Source organism: Taeniopygia guttata, chromosome 8, assembly GCF_048771995.1.
Source record: "Taeniopygia guttata chromosome 8, bTaeGut7.mat, whole genome shotgun sequence".
Classification (NCBI taxonomy): Eukaryota; Metazoa; Chordata; class Aves; order Passeriformes; family Estrildidae; genus Taeniopygia; species Taeniopygia guttata.
In genome coordinates, this window is record NC_133033.1 from 31,160,870 (window position 1) to 31,183,437 (window position 22,568).

At 37.5% G+C, this 22,568-nt stretch overlaps 1 protein-coding gene across 7 annotated transcripts in view; it reads right to left on the minus strand.

The window, feature by feature from the left end:
* RALGPS2 (Ral GEF with PH domain and SH3 binding motif 2) overlaps window positions 1-22,568 on the minus strand; it is a 115,167-nt gene that overhangs the window by 59,909 nt on the left and 32,690 nt on the right. For all 7 annotated transcript variants that reach the window (XM_030279585.4, XM_030279583.4, XM_030279581.4 and 4 more), the window contains 5 exons: window positions 21,116-21,166; window positions 15,064-15,147; window positions 9,154-9,243; window positions 5,906-5,998; window positions 1,644-1,770 (listed from right to left, as the gene is read on the minus strand). In XM_030279585.4, the coding sequence (XP_030135445.1) occupies window positions 1,644-1,770; window positions 5,906-5,998; window positions 9,154-9,243; window positions 15,064-15,147; window positions 21,116-21,166 (445 nt within the window). The remainder of the gene's footprint in view (window positions 1-1,643; window positions 1,771-5,905; window positions 5,999-9,153; window positions 9,244-15,063; window positions 15,148-21,115; window positions 21,167-22,568) is intronic.

The window sequence follows — 22,568 nt, forward strand, 5'->3', positions numbered from 1 at the left end:
TTTAAGTCACTTCTGTTCCAAATGACTCTTATGTTAGTAAAAATGCCTTGGGAAGAAAATGGAAGAAATAACAAATCCACTCAGGTTTTAGCAGAGATTAAAGCTTTTATCAAATGAGGAAACTTGGACTCAACTATCAATCCTCTGAAGTGGATCCAGATTTAGCATAACAATGTTCATGGCTTTTTCTTTTTCTTTTTGCCACTTTTTTAAACTGCACACAATTCATTTTAGAGAGAGCGCACCAGCGGGAATTTGCTATTCCTTTGGAGAATTAAAAAAGGCTTGAGGACATTCCTTATGTCACTAATAAGAACTGCTATCACATTAAACCAGTTCACAACACATGCTTTAACTACAGCAGGTCACAGTAAAGAGCATGTCTTTCTAAATAGAAAATATTCACTTCAAACTACCTAGTCAAGCCCAAAGGTTATTCTAATGCAAAATTAGACAGCTGCAACTTATTGGGGAAAACATCTGTAACTGAATAAAACTCAAAAACTGTTTCCCAGTATTTGGCTTGGCATTTTTACAACCAGCAAGGAAACAATTTGATGTTTCAAAAATCATGGCATACAGGTAAAAAGCATCAGCATAAGAAGCATTTCAGAACTATATATCAAGTATCTATATTGTCCATGTACACAAGATGGGAAAGCTCCATGGCTCACCACATTACATAATGCTTGGTTTCCTTTTTGTGCCTTTCAATTCAGGCTCTGAATGACAAACACAACAGGGCATTAAAATCTGGTCCCCCATTGTGAAGTGGTTGTTTGTTGTTTTTTTTTTTTCTATTTCTGTAGCAAGCATGTAAAATTCAACCAATTAATCCTGGAAAAGTCAACAGCCTAGCAGAGTAAAGGAAGCATCAAAATTCAGGAACAGAGATTACAGTTTAATAGGCTTTAACAACCACAAGAGCTCATCTTAAATTCAGGTGTAAGAGCAACTCATTATCTGCAAAAACACAAAGAATTGGATGTACAGTTACTTAATTTTATGAGATTACCGACATCTCACGAAACAAAACCTATGTTAAAAAGAGCACACTTACCATTTTAATGTCTGTTTAGTTTAAGTAATACTAAATTAGCTTGACAACAAAACCAACACACATTAAATGCATTTAACTAGTTTTTAGATACACAGAAACGTAATTTACTAATAATTGTTCCATAAGGCTGAGTCACTTGTAACAGCCTTGTCACATTGGTGTATACAAAATGCAGCAATATCTCCAGATTCTACCATGTTCCAAACTCTAAGATCTATATTTCTTTCAGAGGCTTGTGATTTATAGCTCCTCATAAATTAAAAGCCATCATTACTAGAACAGTCAAGTATTTAGTATTTAGGAGGGCTAGCAGGCACAACAATAGAAGTACTTCTCCAGAAGTCATTGTATCTGTACAACATGTGGCAAAATAGTTTCCTAGAAAACTGATACTGGATGTAAAACCTGCAGTGTTTGTGACCTTTAAGAGGTATTTTCTTTTTGAGGTTCTGTCCTGTCACATACAGAGTGTTCAGAATCATCTTGGGCTGTAGATTCTTCACTGAAGTACTCAGAGTTTCCTGACTGCTTAAAAGATGCTGTTTAGCTTGTGTAATTACTGGAGAAATAGACTACAGCTTACCTAAGTAGGGAATACAGGGAGTCATCTTCAAGCTGCTGATATAGTCTCTAAGCCTTTTGTAATTATCTTCTTTACTCATAACATACTCCAGCTTGTCAAAGGTGGCTTTATCCTTCCGACTCAGTAACTAGGCAAAGAAAGAAGGCAAAACCAGATGAGTTTAAGTTTGATCATGATGATTTCCTCTTTTACCCTTACAAACACAGATTTCCACTTCCCCATTGTTGTTGCTGTTATTGGTGTACTGTTTTTTTCTGTTTTTTTTTAATTCAACTGCTTCAAAATTACATGATTTACTCCTTAAAGAGAAGCACTTAAAGGTCGCAAAGAAAAGCAACAATCCTGGGTGTTAAATCCAAAAATACTTTTAAAATTAAGCAGGTAAAAATGTTGGTATCCTGAAGGTTCTTTCTGAAACAATGTAAATTATCAAAAAAACCAAATCTAGCTAACACACATCACAACTTCATGTGCAATCCACATCAGCAGTATTCATGCCAGTAACATTTTCACTCTGATTATCCATAAGTGTGTTGGCTTGGAAAGGGATGAAGTCAATTCTCTTCACAGTGGCTAGTATGGGCTATATCTTGGATTTGAGTAAGGATTTTATCTATGGTTTTTTACAGAAGGCTTATGGAGTTTTATTCATCTGCCAGCTGGCAATTTTACTGGCTCTTAATATTACAGAAATGTCCACTTTGTACAGAAAACTTAAAAGTCATGGTTCTCCTTCATTATCCATTCCTCCTGCCTCCAATCCCTTCCTTTGACAGAATTACATCAACCAGGCTCTCTTTGGTAAGAAATGGGGAAAGCAAGTCAAAATATTTTCCAAACATCTTGCCGAACTGCTGCTCCAAAACTGCCTCAAAGTCTCCACTTCAACTCAGAGTCAGAATTTAACAAAGGGTGTAAGATGTTCCCACTCAACATTATGGAAGGAGATTCAGCATTCAAGTCCCAGTCACAATTTTTCCCTGCAATGCGATTACAAGGGTCAGATCACTGAATTTCTATGCATATTCCCTTCAGTTAAAGATCAACCTAAGTTTGAGCCTGACAGAAGTGAAACTTCCCTTCTGTCAATTCACTGTTGAAATAATTTATTTTTACTTCCATTTCCTATATTAGTCTCTTCCATTATAATTTCATAGTTACGACTCCATTAGACAGCATATTTTTAATTCTGCCTTTGTAGTTGTGAAGAACAGTATTTGGCATATTTTTCATTTGTCATTAATATTGTTTATTATTTTATCCTTAATAAGAAGAATATTTGGAATTACTTTGAGGACAGACAAACTAAACACCGGCTTTCAGGAGAAAGCCACTAGTTGAAAGTGAATTGTCTCCTAAAACATACTCATCGCTGTTATTCCAGAAATTAATTTGCATCTTTAATTTAGGTTTGGTTCCAAAACTCAAATGAACAGCATCTCCATTCATCAGAACTGCAGACTCTTCAGGAGAAGGAAGCAGTAGACTGACACGACACCTTTCCAACCACTCAAACATGGCAGTTATCTTTTGAAGTTCATCTTCTCAAAGCTGGTTCCAGTTTTATCAGCCTGGACTAGCTTGCTTCTAATAATACCCTAAAACATTCTGCCATCATTTAATGTCTGAAAGGTTTTTGTAGTTTTGCAGACTGAAAGGTAAGACAAGACTAACATATAATAATTTTCAAACTCAAATGAAATTAACTGTATTTTCCTCAAACCATGCTGATTTGCACACTCTTACTCAAGTCTGAAGTATCTTTCCAGGCTCTTTGGATCATCTTGTAACAAGCTGATCCTGCATGACTTCCCCTGGTGCTCCTAGGCTAATCCATGCCATGCCTCCACCTCTTGCATTCAGAGAGAAAAGTCCAGAGAAGCCAAGCACATTAGAAGTGTTTCTGTGAGGGCCCATTTCTTAGTCCTTCAGTTTTGGAGCTGCATCTTCTTAAAATAATGTTTCTTCTTCTGTCTCTTGGATGAAAAGAACAGTAAAGAGCTGTACATATGCAGAGACAATAAAAGCTAAGGCTGTCAGTTTATAGCAGCAGGGAAGGCTTTGGAGCCTTCTAAATTGCTCTTGGCTTTCTAGCTGCAGTGTGCCAGCTCTGAATACAACCTTTTTGAAATGCCAGCAAGCAGAGATGAGGTCTCAGGATGCTGGCTCACCCTACTTCACATATTTAATGAGTATTTGCTTTATTGCCCAAACCCTCACTGGTCATCTAGAATTCCTTTACATTAAATGGAGAGAAGCTGAATATTCTATTCTGTGAACTTTCTTGGAAAGGCTCACAATTCTTCTCAAGTTTTGAATGGGGCAAATCACACATTAAAAGCAGCACTTATTATTCTCCAGAGTTCAGAGTGTGTGCAGGCAATGAGTGAGACAAATTTCAGACAAATTCAGACATACCGTCAGAAAACATGAATTTCATCTTTTTTAGGAACATTAGGTTACCAAGCAAGTATTTAATGGCTCCTTTAAACTCCAGATTCCAACCATTTAGGATGGCTTTTTTTTTTTATTTAGGAATGAATATACTTGCAGCTACTTTCCTGACTCTGAAAATTGAGTTGATTGAGAGTTGCTACAAATCATCTCAGAAATGGAGAAAAAATTCTTCCTTGTTGAAGGTTTTGTAGGGTGCCTGTGCAACTTACCCAAATGCCTTTGTGACTCAAGAGTTGGTGTGCCTTTTCTTGCTTTTAATATACCAAAAGCCAAAGGCTTAGTATTATCTTCAGGAATTTATAAGATGAACTTCCAAGAGAAGGACAACTAAATCAGTTTGCAGTGCACATTGCTGGGAGCTATCCTGCAACTTGCATTTGCAAAGGCCCATGTCAGATGATGAAAAGCACAGACTCGCTTGGGATTGTATGAGGAATCAAACACCTGCAGCAATGTGGGAGAAGTTACCTGAAATTTCAGAGGTTGGAAGAGGGCTGAGCTTTAAAGACTGATACATATGTGAAGAGCACACAAATAAACCTTGTGAGTGTAAACTAGTGCATAACCAAGCACCAAAAGAAACTGGGGACTCCCAGATCTGAATGGCAGTATCATGGTAGTAATTAATGTGGTTATTATTAATATATGGTAATAGTTACATTTAATTTGAGCTGTGCACAAAAATAAATTTAAAAATCAACTCAGCCTCACAGTTACATAAGACTGTTGAGGGATCAATTCCAAAACATAAAGTCTAGAAACCAGAAGTTCTCCTTGAGATCATTTTGAAGTGTTAATTTCACTAAGATTTCCTCAGAGACATTTTTGGTATTTGGAAGCAATGTCTAACTTAATTGTGCATTTGCAAAATGTTACCAGAATTCTAGAGGAGTATCTTGGCAGAAGTGAATTATATTCAATTTTGGGATTATTTATCAACTGAATGGCATTTTCATGCAGTTATCAGACAAATAAACTTTTTGCAACACCCAAGGATGCACTGATGTGTATTCAGTGAAAGCTTTCAACTTTTTTTAGTGATATGTCTCCCATGCACAGGAGCATCTCAATCACATCATTTTTTCAGTCACACTGAATGTCACGTTCATCTGAAACAGTTAAAAAAACTACACAATATATGGCTGAATAAGGACGTTTTTCTAAGCTCTAAAGTATCAATGAGCAAAAGTAATTCCTAATATTCTTATTGAGGATACAATGATAAACAACATTAATGCCAGTCAAAAAACAGATGACAAATAAAAATTATTCCAAAGAATACTGTCCTTTCACAATTGTACAAAGGCAAAATTACAAATATACTGTCTAATGGAGTTGTAACTATGAAATGATAATGAAAAATGTTAGAGTTAGTTATCAGTCAGAGAAACAACAAATCTCTTTATGGAAACTGAATCAAGTTTCTGAACATCTGCTCTCTATAGCAAAAAAAAAAAAAAAATCCAACAGTATAAACTCCTAAATTATTAAAGTATGACCTGCTTTGGCATTCAGAATTTTCCAGCAACTAAATACAAAATAGCTTCTGGCCAAATGAGAAGCCTCTGAATTTAGCAGAATCTGCAGGGATCTATTTTTCAGAGGAAAATATTTCTACAGCAGAACGGAAAAAAAAATTAAGAGGAAACCATAGATTTCAGAGGAACTAGAAGCATTATGCACACAGCAGAACGAAGTTAACACTCTCTGTAGTAAGAGCTGCATCCTTGAAAACAAGCTTCAGGATGCTGATTTACCTGAGAACAAGTGAACCCCAGTCCCTTGTCCTGCTGGTCCTCACTTACCGCCCACGTCTTGGTCAGCCTGAAGATGGGAGCACTCTGGAGGCCTGACACCACTGCCATGAGAGCATGGAGGTTATTCAGCTCATACAGCTTCTGAGGACAAAAAAAGAGGAAAAAACCAACAATAAACAACACTCAAAGTGTTGTCAATAGTGAACACAGAATAAATAACTACATAAAGATGGAGACATCTTGCATGTTCTAAAATGAAGTGTTACAGTGAACTGCTGTGCACACAGACAACTTTTATGGCACCTCCTAATTTTTCATTACTGCATCTCTATGGTTTTAGATTAGACTAACTAGCTGTTTCATAGCCCATAGGGAACCCTTAAAAATATCTATACAGACACACATCTTGGGGAGTATATGTGAAGTGCCAGAAATTTTCTGACATTCAAACCCAACAAATTCCTTTCATAGCATTCAGTAGTGTTTTAAAACAACATGCCAAAAAGAACAACCCAGTTGTGAATTATGCAATCATGGCAGTACCTAGAGTTTGTGCAATGACCAAGGCTACAGCAAAGCACCCAAAAAATATCTTAGGGTGAAATCAAGGAGGTAAATTTCAAAAGTCACATCCCTGGAGTATTCCTCTCACTGAAAGGCCATTTCTGGGGTCTGACAACTAACTAGTTGAAAGCAACAACCCAATCAAAATTGAACAGCAAAAACATTAGGGTAAAAGAACTCCCTTAAAAACTCCCTACAGAACACTGTGTCTAAGTGCATTTTCTCACACATTTGGAATTTCCCTCCCTTTTCTTTTTCCTTTCCCTCTGTCTCCAAAACTATCCACTGCCTTGGCCAAGTAACTACTGGTACTACTCTCATGAAAGCTTAAAAACAGTCTGGAGAAAAATGTTCTTCCTGAAGCTCTTCTGCAACATCAATTGTTCTGATAACTGTGAGCTCCCAGTGATCCAAACTACATTCATTTTTGGTGCAATGCACCCAAATTGAGGTCCCTAACAGAGAGATTTTGCTAAGGAGAAATGATACTCAATCACAGTATTGCAAATCTTGCTTAATCCATTTGGAATAGTCACCAAGGTAGGTCAACATTCCAGCAAGAAAAAATAAGGAATCCTTCCTATCCAAAAAATGGTGGAAATCCTTTTTCCTACTTGAAACTCAGCTTATTTCTTACCTAGGAAGCCTTTCATGAGGCAAAAGGACAAAAAAACTAGATCAATGGAATACTGACTAAATGCTGAACATCAAAGGAGAGCCTCTGTTTGGTACGATGAAAGCCAAAACCCAAGGATGGTTTTCTGGCTAACAGTTTTGGAACAGGGCAAATGATTCTCTCTCCACTTAACACACTGCCAGGAAACTTACAGCCTTTTATGGAACAAAGTCCTCACAAGTATTAGTCAGAAATGCCACTTGAAATGGCACCCCAGTAGCATTTCCAGTCTGGGTGCTCAGACTCCCATGATTCCAGCACGTCCTGCTGACAGTGTAAGTTTGCCCACACCTTGTGATGAAGTACTTCTCTCTCCTCATCCTCTTTTGGCAGGACTCTTTAGTAACCAGTGTAAAGGATAATCAGTATTTTGTGGGGTGAGGTGGAAGGGGTTGGATGTTTCTCATACACCGCAGTCCTGTTATCCTTCCAAGCAGCCCTACTGAAGTTTGTCCCTCCACTTCCACAAGAACCTTTTTTCCTCACACACACATCCCAAGCAAGGTAATGAAGTTCACTGTCCCAAAGGACAGTGGGGCTGATCAGAAATGAAAAGAAGGGCTTTCTCAGCTGCTGCCAGCAGTGAAACAGAAGTTATCACCAACCAGGACAGTCTGGGAACTTCAGGGGAATGCAGCTGTTAAAGCTAATTACCTCATGCATTAAGCAGTGTAGATGAGATACCATATAAGCTATACAATAGGTTGCCAGCACAAGGAATTCACTGTGGAGTGGATTTACAGCTTCTCTAAAGAAAAGGTAATTAGTGTGACCTCTGGCACCAAGCTGCTTTGATAATAGCTCTGGATAACAGAAACTCCTTCCAACAGCCCCCACTGCAGTAACTTCATGTCAGCAGCCATATGTAAGCAAAGCCAAGGTAAAAAGCACAGAAATAAACGAGCTGATATAAAAACATCCCTTGCAGAGCTGCTTGCTTTCTGTAACTGTGATTTTTACAGCTGACAGGTAAGCAAAGCTCAATTACCTAATTGTTACAGCACATAATTGCCTCGAGGCCAGCAGCACTCCAGCAGACACTGCAGCCTGCAGTGCACTGGTGAGGTCAGGCATGTTCAGGGTGCTGTGCCCAAAGCTGAGCCTGTCCCAGCACTGGCCAGTCCCATCTCAGTATGAACCAGATCTGAGCCCACCTGGCCTCCCACATCTGTTCTGCACTATGGCCACAGAGAGCTGAACCTCTATGGAGGCACATGGGTCATGAAGCCAATTTTTTAATGTTTGTATTTCAAAGAAAAATACAAAAATTGACTTTTAAAAATACATGAGATGAAGATACATTAACTCAGCAGACAGCAAAGGATGTTTAAGAGAGATCATTAACACATTATGACAACAGCATGATTATTGAGCAAAGCCTGTGGAATCCTACTAAATTAGCCCTTGCTTTGCCCAAAGTTGAGAGTCAAATCCCACAGGAGCAAAATATTGCTTCATTAAAAAAGGGCTTGTGAAGACAGGGAATGCACTTGAATACAAAATGAATTATTAACAAATATTTTACATCTTTTTTTGCAAGTAACCCAGGGTGGTCACAACAGTCAGCTACAGTAAAAGGCAGCTACAATCTGACAGCAGAAACTTGAAAAACATCCCCTTTTTCTCACTACTGTGAAGAAGTTTCACTCTGTTTCAAGAGCTATATGTCACTCCAGATTTGCTGACCCTTTTCTTATGAATGTCAGTCCAAAAGGCTTTAGGAAAGATTGAGAGCTCCAAAATGTCTTCTGAATCACAGTCTGTTTTTCAAACCACATTCTTAAAATTGGCATTATTCGAGTAGAGAGAAAAGCTCCTTTCCTCCAAAAGGTAAAGGCAAACAAACCATTTCTCTTCTGACTAAATCTGTTTAAACTGACTGTACACTTTCTGACAACACAGAAGCCAAACAGTTACTGATATCAACAGAAACAATCACAGGTAAGTCAGGTGTCAGACAGATATTTCCTCACGTGTATTTCTGAATTGACCAAACTGGGTATAAAACCTTTGATCATGGTGAATCCCAAATTCTCTTCACAACACAAATTCTTACCTTTGCAGTTTTGATGTAGTGGCTCAAAACCTCAGCTCGTATTTTTAAAGTCTGTGCATGCAGAATCTCTCTAACAACCCAGAAGCTTACCTAAAATGTAGAAAAAAAAGCCTTTTGAAAAATACGGAGTTTCAACACCATATGTTTAAAAGTTTTATTTATTTTTATGGAAGTATGATCTATGGAAACAGACTTGAGTTGAGGGTAAGTTTGAGGGTGAGATCACACACAAAGCAAATGGCAAAACACTCAAACTTCGAACAGTGCTCTCCCAGGAAAATAAAATAATGAAGAATTGTTACGAAAAGCCTACAAAATGAAGGAATATAAACACTAATATTGAATCATATCCATTGGTTTGCTTTCCCACATCATCAAAGCTGCCTTATTCAACACTTAAATGAATTGAGCAGCTTCAACTACAGCTCACTGACATTTCCAACACCTTGAAAAAGAATTAATCCTGAATAAAATTGGAATGCAAGGTAGGAAGCTCTGCCATAACCTAGCTTCTAGTTAATACTCTTTATTTCTGGCTATGCCAATTTCCTGCTGATATACAGTACAGTATCATACTCTTAGCTAAGCTCTCCAGGACTGACTTCACTGCTGTGTAAAATCCCTGCTAAATTCAGTATAAAGAATGGTTGCTGCATTTCATGCTTACATGAGTGTCTCATAAAAGCTGTACTTTAAAAGTGTTTGGTAATATGTCTAAACTCCACTGTTTTCTCTTCTCTGCTCCCTCCCACCCTCTGCCTTCATAAAGAATGATAAAAATTAAACACTTTCGTAACTGTAATAAAGCAGTAGCAAAGAATTAGCAAAGGGTAACAAATACTGCATCTTTTATTCATGTATTTGCTATGAGTTAGGAAAAAAATGAATTATCATCAAGATACAGCATGACTGGTATTTACAAAACTACTGAAAACAGTGTATGAAGAAATTTACTGTAAGTTTACTCTTATACATGAAAACCTTTCAACATGTCATGTTGCTTTGATTTTTAAGTTGCTAAACTACTTCTTGTAAACTAACATCATCTATGTATTCAGGTTCCTGGCCAAAATCTCAGTTAGAAAAATGAAATGTCCTGTTTCATTTTGTTCAGTACGATAGCTCCTAACACAGAAGAGCACAAGAAGATCAACACCTCCAAAAGTATTATATTTGTAGTGAAGCTACAGGGATCTGATGAAAACTGGGATGTTAAATCACAACAGCTCTTTGGAACTGAGAAATGGAAGAATGACAAGAAAACCCACAAAAAATCCCCATAAACATCTTGCATAAGAATCACTTTCCTTTGGTCTGTTTGTCTAAGATTGTATTAGCCAGGAAAGAATTAACCATGGAGCTCAGGTTTCTATTTCCTTTCATTTTTCTTCATTTTCTTTCCTCTTTTGCTTTTTTTTGCAAAGTAAAATATCGGCTGACAAACCACGTTATCCTCACAAACAAAAAGTGGTTCCAATTGATTTTAAAAATCTCAGTATGTTGCCATGCTCAAAAATGTCAGATGTTTTGAAACCACTGTTTGAAGTTAAAAGGAGAAAATATGGAAAATTGTCTCATTTTTGATGTTACATCACCAAATTGCAATAATATAAAAATCATAGTGACAGTAACTGTATTTAAATGGCAGAGATTGCCATTCCCTTTGTTTACCTATAGAATAATTTTCCTTTAAGGACAGGGCTCCAAGTGCTGAGACAATCTCAAGAGTAGTAAGAGTAAAAAAGAATTGAAACTCCTGCACCTTCTTCACTGTTTAGAAAACAAAAATATGTAAATTGTTGCCAGGTCTTCTCCAGTAGATTCTTTAATTAAATATTCTGAAGGTGTCCTTACTGAGTCCTGCCAGGAGCAGGGATTTGCACTCTGTGATCCTTATGGGCCCCTTCCAACTTGAGATATACTCTATAACACTATCAAATACAGAAGTACTGAATACATAAAATATTTGGCAGTACTTCAAAATTTTGTCATAAAAAGCTTGACCTCAGTTTGGTGCTCTGCTGTAGTTACACAGCTTGAGAAAAAGAACTTTCTTCCCCAGATTGATCAATGAGTTTTCAAGGAGATGCTTTCCTACTGAAGATCAAGGGAATTTAAAAGTTTAACACAGATTTCTGAATCATAAAGAATCAGAAAAGGACAACACACACAGCACTACGCCTTAAGACCCCAAATCTCTTTGAATTAAAGTTCAGAGAGTGTTGATGTAACAGGAAAATGCCTGTGATGGGCCCAACTTTGACACACTTGCTTGGAACACAGAGCAACACTCCAGCATTTTCATCAGGACAAAAATCCCCTGATTTCCTGTCCGTCCTGACTTCTATGGAAGTTCACTGGCATCCCAGAGACACAAACACTCTTGTTTGCCCAAGGAAGCCTGCTTTCTGTCCCAGCCAGACCTCAGCTCAACACTTCCAAGCTCTTGCAGGAAAAGAAAAAACCCCAAACAAACCAGAACAAATTTCCTTTGAAGCTTAGAGCCCTCCAGTCCCACCAGTGACAGAGTAGGTTGGAGATACAGAATCAAACACACTTAATCACTTCTACTTCAACCACTTCCAGTCCTCTCTGATGTGTTTTTACTGACATAAACACTGGGTTTTGGCTGGTCATGTCTATTAACCAGTATCTTTAGACAGCACCATAACCAAATGTACTGCATATTATTGCAAAAACAATAATTTAAATAAATACTTTTGTTTCATTCTTTACATAAATAATAATAAATGTTTGTTCCGTATATTCCTCTCTTGCTGCATTTAAATGTTATTATACCAACACAAATCAGCAACATAAGTCCCAGCCTTTGGGTATCAATACCTTCAGTACCAGTTCAAGGCAGCATTTAAAGCCTTGACATATAATTGTATATTTATATTCTTCCCTATTAAGGTCAACTGAGAATAACAGGCATAACTTTGAACATATCTGTTCTTGAATCACATATTAAGATTTTTAAATTATCCCATGTTTTTCTTAGCTGAAACACCAATTCTGTTATATTGGTGTTTTTAAGATCATGGTCATTGCTTCCAAAACTATCTTTGCTGTCTTTGCCAGTCAAAAGCTAGGGAAATTCAAGAATACCCCTTTAATAGTTTCTGGCTTTTTCTTTCAGGTATATTGCATGCATACTAACAACTCCATTCTTGAATTTCCAATAATCCCAGTTAAACCCACTGCAATTCAGCAACATTACAATATTCCAGAAAAAAATTCTTCATACAATGTTTGCATTTGTGTTAAAAAAGGATGGAAAAAACCCCAAAAAACACCCATAAACACAGCCAGTAAAACATAAAATTTTCCTTTTGTAAATGGGATCCCTTCCTTTAAATTTGTTCCGATGTACTGAATCTAGCTGACAAGTTTCTCAATATTTTAAGCTCCGTGGCAGCACAGTTCCACTCCCATTTAAACAAAAACCTCAAGAAAGAAGTTTTCAGTTGAGGGACTCTTATAACCAAGAGACCAGTAGTGACCTTTACACAGTTACCTTCAAAAAACTGTTTATTTGAGACATATAATAAAAGTTTATTTTCAAAAGGTAAGACAATAATCTAGAAAGTGAACTTGGCAATTATGCACTCTGACATGTTTACCAGTAACAGTGAGTATACAACTCACTTTCAAAAGAAAGCTGAAAAATGAGAATTAGAGTTTAAAAAAAAAAAAAAAAAGGCTTCTTCCCTCCTCACTAAACATCAATTAATGCAAAACTAGCACATTAAGTTAAGTATTTTTAAAAAACTGTATCAGATATGTAGATCTATATGGAGTGCCACTCAACAATGAATTCTCCAAGAACAGGAGAGTCCTGGCATGGAAGGATTCAACTGGTTTCTGTTCCCTGAACTCAATCTGTTTTCACAGGCACATCCAATTATCCCATAACTAATGCTGGAACTGCCTGACTTCATCCTCAGTGGAATGTAATCAACTGCACAGAATCATCGCTGCTTCCAAAATGCTACCTACACATCACTCTGCTGTGAAGCAGCTGTTAGTAATTTAATATTCTCTTTACTTAAGAAGTGAGAGCTGTTAATGGTTTTCCTTTGGCAAGCTGGGGGCAAAAAGGGAAGAGACAGATGCATAATGCTTAATTTAACCCCAGTGAAATTTCTAAGGTTAACAAAATTTTGCTGACATGTATTCCTGCCTGACAAGGCCACAAGTCTCTATGACTTTCCTGATTACTTATTTTAGGACGAAGCATTTGAACATCCCAGGCAAGTGGAGCAGAAACAATATCTGTCCTTTTCCCTCTCTACTCCTATACTGAGGGCTTCCTTGATACCAGAACACAGGCTGATATAAACTTTATGGAAGTCCTTATTCCCATGAAAAGGTTCCCCCTCCTTCATTCTGGCTACTGAGCATATTTTACCAATTGTTTAGTATGCCTGAAGCTGACTTCAGGCAATTCCTGCAGTTCTTCAGCAGAGCACATAACAACTGAGAAGTGAAGTCCTTGATGAGTTACACTAACATTGGTTTTACTACAAAAACATTCCACAATATTCAGCAAAACTAAACATTTCTTTGAAGAGACAACTTCCATGCATAAGCAAGGCAGCAAATGTTAGAATCAATGGTGTATCAGTGAGATTAGTGTCAAAACCAAGAGTGCTTTTATAGCAGCCTAGACATTCTAACAGGAGCAACTTCAAAAGCTAGGTCAGGAAAATTTAAATGCAGAACAGCAATAACAATTAAAAAAAAAAAAACAAAACAAAACAAAACAAAAAACCAAAACCAAAACAAAACCAAAAAACCCAACCCATAAAAAAAAAAATCCCAAATCTTCAAATTCTTGACCAAACTCCCCAGGATCTCAATAGATGATACAGTCACAAAAAGTTTGCAGTATAACATTTTCTCTTCAGTCCAGTGCAGAAGCAGGCAAGTGTCCAAAACCCAAAGCCAGACAAGCATTTCAATTAATAGGCTAAGAAATATTCTAAGTGTTGTCAGTGAAAAGTAATAGGATTTGATCAGATCCTCAATGAGAGCAATCATGAAAAGTGAGAAAATACACAAGAATTGATAGGGAAAAAAACCCTGAAAATATGAGTGGTTTGGTCTGAGTTTGAGATGATTAACAAAGCTCTCTGTAAGTCTGAGACTGGGTACAGAGGTTAATTCTGCAAGAAAGCTTGTAAGTTTGAGACATTATTAAACATTTACAAGAGGAGAAATGAGACTAATAGAATTACTTCATCTGAAAGAGAAAGTATAGAATTACATAAAAAGATCATCACAGTTTTGAGACAGATGGACTCCTCCAGCTTTAATTGTGGAGAAAGGTTCTGTTGTTCTTTTAATAGTTGATTTTATACAGAGAAACTGTTGAGTAAAAAAAACATAAATCTCAAATATACTACCTAAAAATTGTGCCAAATAGAGAGTCAAAGAACAAATTTTTTACAGAAAAACTGTTTGGAATTTTTAAAAGTTTGCCTAGAATCACCTTAAAAAGGTATCTATGCTGACAAGAGGCTTCTATTTCTAGAGACAAAAATATCTATGTGAAGCATAAGACACTCAACTAACACAGAAGGAAATTACATCTAATTACTAGTCCAGAAATCCTGTATAGCAAGCATTTAACCTGTAATTATGATTCTGTCTTTATATAAAAGCCACCAGCAGTTCTGGGAAAATGTGCACTTTTCATTGATTGCTGCTATTTAAAACAGAGTATTTCTTCAACACTGGCTTGGTCTTTCTGCATATCCTGTAGATAAAGTATCTGCTAAAAGGAGTTCCTTAAGTGTCAAGTAATCAGCTGTGATCCAAAATAAAACTGATTTGCCAGAACACTTAATCCCCCAGACTTTCTAAAATGTGTACATGTAATAATGCTGGAAAAAAATAACTCACATGATTGAATCTTCTGGTGAAAGCAACAGCATTCGGTGCAGAACTGTATTTCTCTTTTTTATTCCAGCCACAGCTTGCCAGCTCCTGGGAGAACAAGGATGAAAATTCACTTCTTTAATTTAGTGCAGAACACATGTCCAGAGCCAAAGGCATATAGAGACACTTACCTTGTAAGTTTTAAAATAACAGAGCAACAACACATTGAAGTAATAGTTACACTTGTTCTGATTCCTTCTGAAAATTGAGATTCCACAAGTGTAATTTCTGAATTGTGTTATTATTATTACAATGCATCTTTTGCTGAATTAGATCTCTCCTAATTTTGTTACCACAGAAGATCCTGCTTCCAACATGAATCTGAGCTAAAGAGCCAAATGTCCTTTTGTTTTTAATCACTTTCTGAAGATATTTATAGAGATGATACACCTAGTTAACTCAATCTAAGACATGTTTTTAACTTGGCATGTTGCATTAAAGAAAGACCAGAAAAGTGTCATCATTTGCAATAGCAATAAAAGAAGCACTATTTTCAATTTTCTCTTCCAAAAGGGCCTCTTCTGGGAAACTGCATCATCTTGGTTTTTACTATCACTTAATTTCAACAAAGAAGCTTTCATTAAAATCATAAATAACTAAATGTACCAAAATGAGCTCTTCCATTTGTATACAACAGCACATGAATAGATGCAAAGACAGCATTCAGCACACAACCTGCTCCACAGTGCTACCAAGAAAAATGATCAAAATAGACACAGCTTAATTATTCAAGTGGCATAATAGCAAAGTACAGCCCTTTCTTTTTACTTATTCATGTCTTCATTCCAGATCATCCACTCTGAAGTGCTCTCAGTTTTATTACCATGCTGAAAACTCCTCACTGAAGCCAGATTCACACTACGCATTCAGCTACCACATAACTTAATGACTCAACATGTAACCAATAATTGTGCCACTTAAGACACAGTTTAAGAGAATTTGGTATCTGGTTAGTCTAAGTTCTTTTTTTTTTTTGACTTTTTTTAAATCAGAAACTTCTTAGCATCTTTCCAACTGATGTTCCAAAACAACTAAAGAATGTCATGCCAATTAAGAGGGATCCTGAATTCTTCTACTTGAAGTTTGTGTGCTGGTATTTGTTAGAGAAGACTGAGAGATTCTTGGCCAGGCACTGGAAAATGAAAGAATGCAGAATTTCTGGCTTTGAATTTAGGGCTATTCCTTCAAATTTCACTAGAAAGTTGTGCCACCTAAATCTACCCTGGAAAATCTGGCATGTTCAGCACAGGAAAGCACATGCCTGTCCTTACACCTCCACTTCAATGAGTATGCATGAGACAACCACACAGCCCTGAATTACTTCTGTTCCAAAGGAGAGCAGGCTACTGGAGAGGGGAGCCATTCAAGAGACTCTTGATTAAATTCTCTGTCCCTCAGCATCTCTAGTTTCCACTGGAATCCCAGCTCTACACTTGGAGGAGTAACACAAGGGAATTCATTCACTGGCATCTGATAACCCTTCCTTAGCAGTGGGAAAAAAATTAGTTATCACCTCAGGCTGAAGGAAAATATGGGACTTTCTTACAAATTCAGGCCATGTCCTTCAATTGCAGTTCTCATCACAGAGTGAAAAACTCAGAATGATTCTAGGCAGAAGCTCCCCATTGCCCTGGCCCAGTACATCTGAGGGCCCATCAGTGGCAACAGATTTGAGAATACTGCAAAACAAAAGATCCTGCTCCTGCCTCGAAAGACACAAATCCAAAGCTTTTTCCAGAGGTTTAGAGGCACACAGGCATTCAGGCCCTGTGCCATCAGTTCAGGTTCTTCAACAGCTTAGGGTGACATCCACACCACATTCAGGGACAGACACAGGAAATGCAGAGCTTTGAGAGCTCCAAAAGCATTTCCCCCCTCCCTTCAGGAAGTGTAGGAAACATTTCCTCATCTCACTTGCAAGACCCCTCTCCCTTGGGAAGCCAACTTCCTTTTCTCGTCTTCAAACCAAAAGAAGGGTGGTTTCCCTTTGCCTTTCAGGTTTCCCAGATGACCACCTGACCTTTCTGCCTCAGGGGACCCCTGCTCAGAACCCTCCTGCCCCTGGCTAGAACTCACCTGCGTGACCTCAGTGCCCTCGGCACTGCCTGAAGATGCCACCAGCAGAAGAGCAGCCACCAAGGTGTTTGCCCTCCCTGGATTTGGTCTGGAGCAGTCCCATACAGTCCCAACAAGGACATATCTGACTGCACTCACAATGGCAATAAAACACACACACACCACACTGGAACTGAGAAATCACTCTTAGCCTTCTATAAGAATACTCACTTCTCTGCTAAATAGGCTGTGCTGCCTACTTCTTACTTACTCTATTTCTTGATCCTGCTCTAGGATTCTACTTTTTCCATCTGAAGTTTCAAACCTGAAGATTTCCCCAGGATTATTTCCTTAGTCTTCCAGTCAGCTCAGGAACAGGAGCTACATCACTACAACCACCAATTTTACTTAATGTGGTAAATTTAAACTGATCTGAAAAACTGAAAGACATAGGATCAAGAATACGAAAACTGAACTTTCGCTTTAACTTGTTCTGGTTTTGAATACATAGCATTTTATTTTCCTTAACGAAATACTGTGGGAACACTTAAATTATAACCTGTACTACACAGCAGAGAGCGAGATCATGTTTCACGCAAAAACCTTTATCTAGGTCAAAGGGAAAGTTTCAAAAAGAGGAGAAAAGAAGCAAGGATTAATAGTGGAATTGTTCTACAACTTCAGAGTAAGCAGAGATTAAGAATACTCAGTAAGTGAATTTTTTTCACTGCCTAGTCTGGTGAAACAGAGGGGACGAAGAGGTTAAAGCCAAAAACCCAGTAGAGATTTTCAGTATGAACACATGGGCAAATAATTCTGGATGATGTACTAAAACATGTAAAGCAAGTAATCAGATTTTCCAAAAAAAGTAAGCTGATGTGTTCTGCAAGGGGTCATGTGGCTGTTATTTAATGTTAGCACAACTACCAGCAGCACAGCCAAGCAAGTTTAATTCGCTCTTCTTTTACAGTAAAGTAGAGCTTTACAGTCACTGCCCTCTAGAAAGCCACAACCACTACAAGAGAGAGAACAAAAACGAATATACCACTTGCCATTCCCAGGGAAGAGAAGGAAATTTTATGACTTACTGGGGGAACTCTGTAATTTTTTTACTCCTAAAAATTAAAATGCAAATTGGCTGCTTTCATGCAGATAGATATTTATGTCAGAGAGGTGTGTTCTTTATATCTTTATTTCTTATATTGCAGCCGATTAACAATTAGCATACAACCTGTAATTCCTTCTCTTTTCTCAGAAGTAACTTGCAAGTGTTTTTAATAAAGAAGGAAGGTGGTTTCCAGAATCCAGGAGTGATACAGCCTGCATACAGCTCAGGCAGAGGATCATGTCACTAAAGATTATCTAACCATGGTAATGGTTCAGGTCCCTGCTTCTGACTCACCCCAAATGAACAGGGATCCACCACTTCCCTTAACCCCAGATTCTGTGGGCAACACTAAGCTTCCAGTCTGTTTTGCCACCAAGCACGAAATGGTGAGTTGTAGCGGGCAGCATGCAGGAACTTGCACATGTGAAACCACAGTATTGCTAAGAAATTTGAATATAAGCAGAAATAATTCTATTTACTTGCTACAGATAGCGGCAAAAGGCTGCCGAAGTATGTAAGTGTGCTGTGAGCATGTTCATTGATTTTGCTACTAAAAGAAAAACTACTACATATTGCTTTGGAAAGTGCTATTCATCTCTGCTTTTTGTTAAGATAACCAGGATGAAATTCTGGTATTGCTTTTTATTAAAAAAAAACAAAAAACACCTGTAATAATTCAATAAATATTTTAACACAATGAGGAAGGTGCAACACAATAATTTAAAGGTATTTAAAGAATACTGCTCACACAGCCTAAAGATGAAAATTCACTTCCTGCAATTTAAAAAATTAAGCATCTCTGAGCACATCTTACAAAAACCATACTTGAGAAAATAAATGAACACACATTAAAGGCTGAAAAATTTCATTCAGATACCACTCTGCAGTTTGGGAAGCAAAGAGAGATTCACAACCCATGTAACAAAGATTTACTGGTGAATTACAGATTTCAATAAACACCCTGTTTTTAAATCATGGCACACTGGGGAAAAACATTGCTCATCATCTCCTACCATGCATACAGATGAGAGCTGTGAAATTTGGTATCAGTATTTATATAAAAAACCCTAAGTCTATCAATGCCTTTCAGTCACTCATTGAAGATTCAGTTTAGGAGCCCTTTTATACAGGTGAAATCAGGTCAAGGGTGTTTTTTTTTTTAATTGCAAACTCCACAATGCTTGACTGTACATGCCAAGGGATGGATAAGGATTTACAAGTTGAATCAAGACATGGATATGGCACAGGCTGGTAGAAGCTTGAAGGAAGCTCAGAAATCTACCCCACTTCATTAACCTGCTGTCAAGATGCCTTGAGGTAAACTAAGTTTTCCACATCTGATATTCCTTTCTGCAAACCAGGAGAAAAGCAATTTAATTGTGTTTAGCCTTTTGTGATGTGAGAGTTGATCTTTACAACCCTTTTCCTCAGGAGATGAACACAGTTTAAAGACACATCAGCCACCAGCCTCTGTGTACAGCAAAGGAGCACTGAGGCACACGTAATGCCTGCAAGCTGTCAGAGCCCTCAGCTGCTTGTGTGCAAACACTCCAAAGAGTCAAACAGCCACCCTTCCTCGTGGATATTTTTCAGTGAAGGCATCACACCAATTTTTCTTATTATTTTTTTCTTATTCTTATAGATATTTCTTATAAATAATTACTTTCCAGATGTATTTGCTTACACTCATATTTTTTCTGAATAGCCTTGGAGTGCCTTTAACTGGCAGAATATGTTTATCCTGATCTTCTAATATGATCTCCCTTTTTTTAAAGCTCTTCTCCAAAGCTTTAAAGCATTTTGCCCTTTTATCTGACTCTTTTAAATGTTTTCCTCATATGTATGTCTGTGTACTATTTCTGCTAATGTTAAGTACTGCTGTGATGTAGGTTCAAAACAGATCAAATGGAAAGTTCTCTTTAAATCAACAAAACAAAGGATTAAACCAACAAAAACCCCCAAAACCCAGACCAACAAACTAAGAAATGAACCAAAAATCACACACAGATCCACAAGTGCTGGGAAATATATTGCTGAAATACCATGAAAGCTGAATCATGACATCTTCAAGTACAGATCAAACAGCAGCCTTCAAAAAAAATTCCCAGGTAACACAAATTATGAAATCAATAATCACAGCCAGGAGATTGAGCTGGTTTCTCTACTTGAAGCAAAATATTCTTCAGCAGTCACAAGAGTGACATAACAAACCTGCTGCCAGTGAAATAATTTGTGATGGACTGAAGTGACTGATGGCTGAGAAAGACCTCCACAGTACTGATAAAATGCACAATAAGCTGAAAAATAAACCCGCAAAATACAAAACAATGCCCACAGGAAAATACTGATGGTACAGAAATGAGGAGAAACAAATTCATCATTTATTATAGTCACTGTGAAGATGCTGAAATGACTTCAAGTCAGCTAAATCTGAAAGGAATATGGCATTACATAAAAACAAAACAAGAAAACACAAATCATCAATGTATTATCCCAACAGATCACACAAATCTTGAATGCCACTACAACCATTTTCATTTTGCTAAAGGAGAAGAGAAGCAGTTATGGAAACATGTATCAGGAGCTAAAACTTAAAACATTATGATCAGATTTATCAAATCAGGATGTTTGTCATTCAGAAACACTCAATCCCAAATGCTTCATCTCCAATATCAGTCCCCAAACAGGCTATTAGCTACAGATATTTTTCTGTTAAAAAAACATCTGCTTCAGAAATGTATGAATTGGGACAAAAATTAAGATTTATAGACATATACTTGGCAATTCCAGAATTTATACTCTGGCATCAATTTTCTTATTTAAACTGAAAAACAAAGCTAACAAAATACTTACCTCTGGCTGAATTGCTTTAAATACAGGCACATCCATTAGTGTTATTTGACCCTGGAATAAAAATTTCAAAAAAACATCAGTTCAGATCAAAATTAATCTTTACCCTTGCATTCCAACCTTGCATTGCAAGCCTAACATTGCATTCCATTTAGGTGTGTGCTGCTTAAGAATTGCATTTGTTCTGTTTCCTTTTCTTACTTGGCTTTAATTTGATACCTAATTTCAGAGGTTTCAGCTTCTACCACAGGGTTATCCTGCTAAACCAAAGAAAAACGTGCTCCCAGCTTTACATGCACAAATAATAAACAAATTATTCTCAGGAGCATAGTCCTGCAGTTACATAGGCTTGAACTCAGAAACACAATATAAGAGCCTCCCCAAAAAGACAAGGAACTGACTGCAGTTGCTCAAGGGTAGCTTCTCTCCAAACTCTGAAATTCTACTGAAACATGCCTACAGCTTTTCAATCATTATTGAACCATATTTGAGTAGCAAAGCAAAGCAATTGTTCAGTTTCTCAGCAACAGTTAAAATTCAACACAGTCATCTCCTTTCCAGCAAGACAGAGTTAATAAGTGCATTTTCATTCTGGGATGTTTGCTTAGCTTTGAAAAGAGTAAAGTCAAAGACCAGGTTTTGCATTTTAAATATATTCACAGAGCCTTATTTTTAAGTTTATTAATCCTGCACATTTTAGGATTGCTGACAGCCTATGCATCTAGAAGAAAAAAAGACCATTTCTTTCAAAGGTAGCCTAGAAATACCGGTGCCATCCGAGTTAGGTATCACAAATTTTCTTTTAATAATGAATCCAGGGACCTTGTTCTGTTCCCTCAGCTGTCAGCTGCATGGCTTTATTCCCATTTCCTTGAAAACAGCAGTGCCCCATATATACACTCCAAGGTACACACTGACAGCTTTGTGACTCTCACAAATTGCAACTGCCACTTGATGCCACCATGGATGGTGGAACAGCTCCTCAGAGAAAGCCAACCGTGCAGGAAAATTTTAACTAGGATGCTCTAGGTGAAAGTCAGCAACTACAGAGATATACTTGCTCTAATGAGGCAACGTGTTTTGCAAAGACAACCCAATCTACACTTGGTAACACATCCTGAGTTCTAAATGCATTTTTAGATAGGAATTCTGACAATCAATGATAAACATACAAAAATGAAATATATCATTTGTCTGTAACCAACACCCTGACACAATCATCAGTTATTTCGCAGTGCAACACCAGAGAAGTAACAACCCTTTTCTATGTTTCACTTTTGCACACTCTCTTTCCTGGTCTCTGCTCTAGTGGGCTGCTCTTTCCCACAAACACCCCTGTGTGGGGCTGGAATGTTGATGGGGAATTCTGCAGGGAGATCTGGACAGGCTGGATCCATAGCCAGTGGCATGAGGGCCAACAAGGCCAAGAGCTGGGTCCTGCCCTTGGGTCACAACC